Source organism: Xyrauchen texanus, chromosome 13 (genome assembly GCF_025860055.1).
Source record: "Xyrauchen texanus isolate HMW12.3.18 chromosome 13, RBS_HiC_50CHRs, whole genome shotgun sequence".
Classification (NCBI taxonomy): Eukaryota; Metazoa; Chordata; class Actinopteri; order Cypriniformes; family Catostomidae; genus Xyrauchen; species Xyrauchen texanus.
Window position 1 is genome coordinate 16416090 of NC_068288.1, and position 9132 is coordinate 16425221.

At 38.8% G+C, this 9132-nt stretch overlaps 1 protein-coding gene across 1 annotated transcript; it reads left to right on the plus strand.

Annotated features, from left to right (window-relative positions):
* The first annotated feature begins 5215 nt into the window (after positions 1-5215).
* On the plus strand, positions 5216-8627 carry LOC127653724 (protein phosphatase 1 regulatory subunit 27-like). Its single transcript, XM_052140518.1, has 3 exons — positions 5216-5261; positions 6016-6180; positions 8455-8627. The coding sequence occupies exons 1-3, from the start codon at positions 5216-5218 to the stop codon at positions 8625-8627; spliced, it is 384 nt and encodes a 127-aa protein (XP_051996478.1).
* Positions 8628-9132: the final 505 nt, after the last annotated feature.

Below are 9132 nucleotides of genomic sequence, written 5' to 3' on the forward strand. Positions count from 1 at the left end.
TATTTAGTGTCCTCTGCTCTTAAATCCATTCATATTTAACTTTTTTTTTTCCAGTTCTGATTGCTTTTATGAGGGAGTTGCATGCAAAACATACAGTAACCCTTATTTGGAGGTCGTGTTGTGTGCAAGGAATAGTTCAACAAAAATGAAAGTTCTGTCAGTATTTTCTTGCCTTCATGCTATTCCCAACCAATTTGGGTTTTTTTCCCCTGCAAAACAAAAGGATATATTTTAAAGAATGTCATGATTGCTGATTCCAAAACAATAGTAGTTGGTGGTTGGCATATTTACATACATAATTTACTCACCCTCATTCCATCCCAGATGTGTATGACTTTAATCTGCTGAACACTCAAAGTTTTTTAGGAGAATATTTCAGCTCTGCTTTTAGATCTTAGTGCTGCATCCAACACGATAGGTCACGACATTCTTTTGAATAGGCTAGAGTATTACGTTGGCATTTGTGGAGTTGCATTAGCATGGTTTAGGTCATCTACCACTTTGTCTATGTAAATGACGAATTGTCAAACCAAACAGAAGTAAAATATGGAGTGCCACGGAGATCAGTTTTAGGGCCTCTGCTTTTCTCCATGTATATGCTTCCCCTGGGAGATATTATTAGGAATTGTGGCATAAGTATCCACTGCTATGCTGATGATACACAACTTTATATTTCTTCAAAACCTGATTAGATTTCACAATTCTCGAAATTAGCAGCGTGAATCAATGAAATAAAAGATTGGATGGCCAGAAATTTCCTTCAACTCAATTCTGACAAAACAGAGGGACTAATTATTGACCAAAGAAAATAAGCCACTACAATATAATTTGACTCGATAGTACTGTTACATCATCTTCAACAGCGAAGAACTTAGGTGTTATATTTGAAACCAATCTGTCCTTTGCAAATCAAATTACCAATGTTTGTAGAACGGCATTCTTCCACCTAAGAAATATTGCTAAACTACGGCACATGCGCTGTTGCTGATGCCGAAAAACTAATTCATGCATTCATGACCTCAAGACTAGATTATTGTAATGCATTACTTTGAGGATGTCCAGCAAAATCAATAAATGAACTTCAATTGGTTCAAAACGCAGCAGCCAGAGTGCTAACGAGAACCAAGAAATATGATCATATTAGCCCCATTTTATCATTATATAGTGGCTACCTGTTAAATTCTGTATTAATTTTAAAATTCTGTTAACTACATACAAAGCTTTGAATGGTCTAGCTCCGCAGTACTTAAGTGACCTTCTTCCACGCTATACGTTCATTACGATCACAAAATTCTGGCCTGTTAATAGTTCCTAGAATATCAAAATACACAAAAGGAGGAAGATCCTTTTCATATTTGGCTCCTAAACTATGGAATAGTCTCCCTAACACTGTTCGGGACTCAGACACACTCACTCAGTTTAAGTCTAGACTAAAGACTCATCTATTTAGCCAGGCATACACCTAATATATCCTCCAACCCGCAATTGGGCTGCTTTAGTTTAGTCTGCCGAAACCAGAAACATTGATCATGATTTATATCTCTGCAATAAATTGAATGGCATCTATGCTTATATTATTTAATTTGTTTCCCTGTCTCAACCTCGAGACTCCTATCCTGAGGTCACCAGAACCGGCTGGATCCAGCACCATTCATGCTTCGTGTTGGACTCCACTGCTATGTGTCGCTGAATGATGATGACTAAATGCAGCCAGTGCCAGCCAAACATCACTTCAGTCTATTATGATGGGCTTCAGAGGATTAACTGATGCCAACTCTAACCAATAGACATGGGATACTTTATATGCCATTGTCTGAACCTTGGATTTAGGATGGACCACACCGAACCTCACCGAAATTACCGGCCAGGTTGAACTGCGTTTCGCATCCCTGATCTCTGCCTGCATCACCTCGGTCTATTGATGGACTACGATCTTGAAATGGAATGCATAGACTAACAATCGCCAACAAAAGCCTTCATCAGCCAATTAACAAGGACAATTGCACCTATTTGAAATTCTGCAGTTAATCCAAGATGGACTTCGAAGACACTGGTCATTAATCTTACAGTTCAAACAAAATCGATGTTTAAACACTGACCCTTAACACTTAGTTTAATCATTTTAAACCATGATTTTAACTATACATAAGTAATATTTACATTATATTCATTATGTTAGCCAGAGGGGAACTGGCCCCCCACAGTGAGTCTGGTTTCTCCTAAGGTTATTTTTCCTACATTAATCAACATCTTATGGACTTTTGTGTTCCTTGGCACAGTCGTTTTCAGCTTGCTCACTGGGGTTATTAATACAATTATTATTTAATTACTTATTTTTAATCAGGATAAACGGTCATATTTTATCTAATTACACAATGATGATTCATCGACATTATAAACATTAGTTTTATCATCTGTTAATGCCTTATATTCTGTAAAGCTGCTTTGAAACGATGTGTGTTGTGAAAGGTGCTATACAAATAAAATTGACTTGACCTGGAGGCCCATATAATGCAAGTGAATGGGTGCCAACAATTTTAAGCTCCAAAATCCACATAAGGGCAACATAAATTTACTTCAGATGACTCTGGTGGTTAAATCCATACCTTCTGAAGCAATATAATAGGTGTGGGTGTGTGAGAAATATAAATTGTACATGCTGTCTTTAGTTTGACATCTAACTCTGTATGTATGTGTGTGAATCATAGAATCACACCACATGCACGAAGAGACCTTGACCTTCATATATGCTGTTAGTTTCTCTTGTCTTATCCTCTTTTGGAATGTTTTGCGCTCCAACCAGCAGAGTGAGAAAGATGAACAATGGAAAAAAGTAGCAGTATAGGCGGCATCGCATTTTATTTTAAGCGAAAAAGAGATGAGGAGAAAGAGGAATTTGGTGAGCGGGATTCGCAAGGTTCAACTAACGAAGTCTCTACACAAGGTTTACCGGAGACGGCTAACGTTAGGGATGCTGAGACCAAAGCTACCGTGACCACAGCTGTCACTTCAACGTCCACTGTAGCCGGTAGAGGGAGAACATATAGATTCAATGCGAATTGGCTCAAAATGTTCCCATGGCTAGAGTTCGAAAACAACGTCATGTTCTGCAAATATTGTAGAGGGCAGAAACAGGTGGGTATCTCGTCCTTCGTGTCAGGAAACCCGCATCTGAAATAGTGATGGGTCGTTTGCGATCGATTCGGCTCTTGTAGGTGAACGTTGTTAGCCTGCTCGCACATCATAATCTATTTATACAAATATTTAAAAACAAATTAAGACGCGAATAATCAAAAGATTTAAAAATAACGAAAAAAAAAACAAATTAAATAATATAGGCCTCAATGCTCAAGCGCACACATTAGTTCTGACTGTCTGCTCAGACTAAAAGCCTCACCTGTTGTTCCTGTCAATAAGACACGCAGTGTCAACCAATGAACCAAAGATGCATGAGGGAGGGCGGAGCCAACTTATGTTGTTCAGATTGTATTTGAATTGTAACATTTACATGCACTTTGTTATGTACATTGAAAACTTTAAATGCACACGTGAAATAACATCCTTCTTTTTTACATTTATTTCAATTTGTGGGATGCTGCAGTTTTGCTAATTATTTATTTTTCTTTGATATGGTGCATTATTCTATTATCAGTACCACCGCTACCTACATGCATACTACGCAGTTTGCGTAGGGCATCATCTCCCTAGAGGGCACCATCTTACCCTAGGATGGCACCAGAAAGTCCACCGGCTGCCCTTCTCGTTCGCTATACGTTATTCAAGAACCCGAAAACAGTTGCGGAACACAGACAATCGCTTCACGCTCATATCACGCGTAGGGCATCGATTTGGCCAGCGGTGGCCCTGTCTATTATGCTGATCAGACTGTATTAGTTTTGAATGGTTAGATTTATATGCACTTTGTTTATATACAATAAGTTATACTTTAAATGCAAATGTTTAATAGTATTATTTTTCTTAACAAATCAATGCATTTTTAAATCAATTGTGGTTAAGGTAGAGTATAATTTCATTTAATAATTTAATAAAAAATGTTTTAACACCAATTATGAAAAGAGCCGGAATGCCCATCGCTAATCTGAAAAGAGATAGTGTAGCGAAACATCTCACAGCGGAGAAACCATCAGGCTCGGTGTCAGCAGCCTTGAGGAGGCAAGTGCTGCAGTCTGAGGAGGAGAAGTGGAAGCAGCTGAAAATAAAGATAAACATCACATACTTCATTGTGAAAAAGAAGAACCTTTCGTCAAATTTAGGCCGCTTATCAGACTCCACCACAAAAACATGAATCCCACATACGACAATGTGCGAAGATGATCAGTCAAATTGCTGACATAATGAGAGATCGCTGGCTGACCTCTAAGTATGGCAGACGGTCAACATACAAAAGCAGCTGGACAACTGATATCCTTTGATTCTAGTAGGCATGGGTTCAATGTGTGATTTGGGAGGTATGTGCTGTTCCACAGATGTGTGTCCCTTAGTACACGCACACACACTCATACACGCAGTATAAATATGTATGTAATAAATTGTTTGTTAATAAACTCTGTATTAATTTTCACTGTGCTCCTAAATTTCTTTGTGCGCTCCTAAATTTTTTCATTTAGGAGCGCATGTACTCCTTGGGAAAAAAGTTAGCGTAGAGCCCTGAGACTCCCGACTGCACTTACCTGGGCATGCACTGAAAGGGACTGAGGAATTCTTGATGGTAGAAGTTTTGTGTGCTAAACTACAACGAGATCCAAGTCTTATTCCTAACAGGGTGAGAAATGGATAAATATTTGTAATTTCCTTCCTTTCACTTGCTTCTGTTTTTGGTGATTCACATTCTTTGTGCATATCGCCCAATACTGGGCAGGGAGGAGAATTTATGATAGAAAATTACTTAAATATTTATCTGTTTCTCACCCACACCTATCACTTCTGAAAACATACATTTAACCACTGAATTCATATGGATTACATTTATGCTTCCCTTATGTGGATTTTGAAGCTTCAAAATGTTGTCACCCATTCACTTGCCTACAGGACCTACAGATCCCTGACATCAGACCAACTTCTGGCAGACTATCTAGGAAGGAACTTTACATCAAGACAGATGTACTGAGCTGAAATATTCTTCTAAAAATCTTTGTGTTCTGCAAAGTCATGAGAGAATTTTCTTTTTTGGGTGAAATATCACTTTAAGCCAACAATGTGTGAGGTCATGTCAACGCCTTGCACAGCTTTCCTTTATCAGTGTAAGTTTATATACGGTGCAAGAATAAGCAGTTTGAAACTACTAACTTTAGCCTCTCTCTGGCAAGAGCAACCTTTTTTTTGGCTTTTTATCCAAATGTTATTTTGAAGTCTTAGATGTGACCGTTAACCTTTCCTTGCCCTCATGTTTGGCAGACATTAGCTATTTACCATTGTTATGCCCCATCTAGTTTGTGCTAGAATTTACCGTTGGCTTCTCTGCTGTGTGACAACTGGAGTTGGATGGGGAGTTTATTGTCAGAGGAGTTTAGACATGTTTCAAATGCACTGTGACAACAAGCAGGTTATTGATCTCATTGCTGTTGGCAGTGTCATTGGGGTGTGACTCCAGATAGGTGGGTTCAAGTGCCACTCATCTTCCAATTCAGTCATCTGAGCTATGAGACAACAGACTTTTAATATAGTCTAATAGAGGGTATAGATAGGTTACACACAGAGCCCTGACATCAGACCAACATCTGACAGACTATCTAGGAAGGCACTCTACATCAAGACAGACAAACAGAGGGACTGACCAGCTCCAATAATCAAGAACAGGGCTTTTGAAACCACTGCGTAAAGAAGAAAACACATCCAATTCAGCTGAACATAACTACATTGAGACTTCCTCAACATCCCTACTGCAAATATATAAGTTTTTAGCTTACCTTGAAAACAGGACCATTAAAGAATGAAGTACTGAAGTACCAGTGTCCAGTGACCCAGACGGTCCACTATGAGGCTGCAACCCATAAGCCTCTGGCCCACTGGCATGTTCTCGGCCTTCTGTCAAAACTGTTCGCAATGTTCACTTTCCCAATGACATAGTCTTCCAGGATTATGTCCGTCAAGGAGAGCTGGAGAGAATCGGATGCTTCCTTACAACAAGGAGAGTGAGTCTAGAAACAATCTATCATTCAGGTAGGTACTAATATTGATACTTTATTCTCACTTGACTCTGTAAAGAGAAAGAAAACCTTTGTTTAGACCTAACCAGTTAACTATATAATTTTTTTCTTAGCACACAAGCAATTTAAATAAATTATTATTGCAAAAAACAATCTCTTTTTCACTAAAAGTTATTTTCATAAACACCACTTGTGACCTGATCCATCATTTTGAGTCCCTTTGACCCACAACATCTTTTGAGTTTTATGAACTAAATTAAGAAGAAAAGGATTTAAATAATTATATCAGCCAACATTTAAAAGGATTATCTCAGCAACAGAAGCATGTTGTTTGAACACTGAGACTTTCCTTTTCACTTTAATGTACAAAGTAATCAAGGTGACTCAAAAGACAAATAATATATATATATATATATATATATATATATATATATATATATATATATATATATATATCACAGAAAGCTGAGGCTGCAGTGTGCACTGGCTCACCAAAACTGGACAGTTAAAGACTGGAATTATAGCCTGGTCTGATGAATCTTGATGTCTGCTAAGGTACACAGATGGTAGGCCCAGCCCCAGTGCAGCCTCATTTTTTTGTTCTTGGATGACAGAAGTGGAACCCGAAGTGGTCTTCTACTGTTGTAGCCCAAGATTCGACATGTGCAGCATTCTGAGATGCTATTCACTGCAATTGTACAAAGTGGTTATCTGATTTACTGTAGCCTTTCTGTCAGCTCTAACTAGTCTGACCATTCTCCATTGACAACTCTCATCAACAATGCATTTCTGTCTGCAGAACTGCCGCTCACTGAATGATTTTTGTTTTTAGCACTAGAGTAAACTTTATAGATTGTTGTGCGTGAAAATCCCAGCAGATCAGCAGTTACAGAAATACTCAAACCAGCCAGCCTGGCACCATAAATCATGTCACAGTTGAAATTACAGACATCACATTTTTATCCCCATTCTGATGGTTGATGTGAACATTAAGTGAAGCTCCTGACACATATCTGCATGATGTCATGCACTGCTGCCACACGATTGGCTGATTAGAGAATCGCATTAATAAGTAGGTGTACAGATGTACCTAATAAAGTGGTTTCAGAGTGTAAATGTATGTACATATACTGCGTGTGTGTGTGTGTGTGTATGTATATATACATACATATATATATATATAGAGAGAGAGAGAGAGAGAGAGAGAGAGAGAGGCGTAGTGGTCTAAAGCACATAACTGTTCATCAGAAGGTCACTGGTTCAATCCCCACAGCCACCACCATTGTGTCCTTGAGCAAGGCACTTAACTCCAGGTTGCTCCGGGGGGATTGTCCCTGTAATAAGTGAGTCGCTTTGGATAAACACGTCTGCCAAATGCGTAAATATAAATAAGCAACAGTTAGTTCCGGTCCTCGAATCTGATTGGACGAGAGACGTTCCATGAGCACTGATGGTCTGACACCATCAGCACTCCGATGCTTTGCTGTGTGTGTATCACTCCGCTTGTGTCCGTGCCATTCTAAACTAAAGTGTAAGAACAGTGCATATGTGTCAAGAGCTATGGTTTGTCTTTTTTTTACATTACATATGTTAGCCAGCAGGTGGTGGCAAAAGATAATTTTGGTGTGTAATATGAGCCAGTTGACATGATGTGAATCTGCGTCAGCCACTTTACATACAACAGCTCTTCGTGATTGCTTGAATTACTACTACTAAAGCTAGGAAATAGCTTTAAACGGCTTTAAACTAACATCTTCAGCATTACTGCTCATCACAGCTGAGAAACACAACAGACTGATTAATTACACAATGGGTGCTGTTTAAAATGGCGGAGGACATTGCGGTTTCTATAGCGATCGACTCTTGTGCACCGGCTAATGCGAAATAGGGATAATAATTCCACTAAGAAAGCTGATCTTCAGAAAGCTGACAGCATCTCTGCTTGGGAGTGGCAACATGTGATGGCACACACTCCATCTTTCTCTCTCTCACTCACACATCCTTGTTTATCCAATAACTTGTTCGAAACAGCACAAGCCGTGATACTATTTCTGAAATGACATTTTGAATTACTAACAAAGGCTTGGATGCATCATTTGATTTGAACCAGCAAGGGCAGATTCTGATCCATCGTGTAAGAAAGTATTTCTATGCACAAATGCTTTTTTTATGACCGTACTCAGTTTTTCCGATTTGTATACATTTACTTGTTCAGTTAAAAGAAACTGAAGCAAAAGATGGTCCGTCTTTCACATTCCATACACTCTTGTCTCCCAGTGTTAGGCAGAGGTCACACTTCCTTATGCATCCTTTTCAAGCAAACCAGCAGACCTGGATGAATTCTGTATTTTCAGGTATTTGCTTTCCCTGGGTGCTGACACTGAGGCTGAAAATGACTGTGGGGAGAGGCCTGCTGACCTTATTGAACCAGACTGCAAAGAGCTGCTTGAAATCTTCTGAGTTGGAGGAGACTGAATATGAGTTCAGCTGATTGCTCCCCTCTTTTATGACAGATGCCATAGCAAAAGACTGAAGCTGACAAAAGTTGGACACCTTGAAGGTTTCTGGATAACTGTCTAGTCCTGTGCATCGGGACCAATGACAGCGATTAGTTGGATGTGAGTTGCACTTTCCCCTGCAGGGAAGGACTCTTCCAGTGAAGATGATGCAGTGTGTTCTTGCTTTCACTAATGAAAAACACAGCAGCTTTTTAAAATCAGTGTTTAATGGTAAAATAATGTTTTACATTTGTTTTCCATATAGATTTTGTTTCTCAAAATATTTTAAAAGTTTGTTCAATAGCCCTTCCTTGTGATGGTCTCTATATTTTATCAATTTACATGTAAAGCATGACACTGTACAGAGTTGGAAAATAAAAGTCTTAATTTTTACACATATTGGATAAAAAAACATTATACATAAAAATGCATAATCAGTGCTCTCGGTGTCATTTTTAACTGTTGTC

Coding starts and splice junctions, on each gene's coding strand:
- LOC127653724 (XM_052140518.1), top strand. CDS start 5,216: ATGTGTGAGGTCATGTCAACGCCTTGCACAGCTTTCCTTTATCAGT. Junction 5,262..6,015: donor CACAGCTTTCCTTTATCAGT/GTAAGTTTATAT, acceptor GCAACCCATAAG/CCTCTGGCCCACTGGCATGT. Junction 6,181..8,454: donor AGAAACAATCTATCATTCAG/GTAGGTACTAAT, acceptor AGTGTTAGGCAG/AGGTCACACTTCCTTATGCA.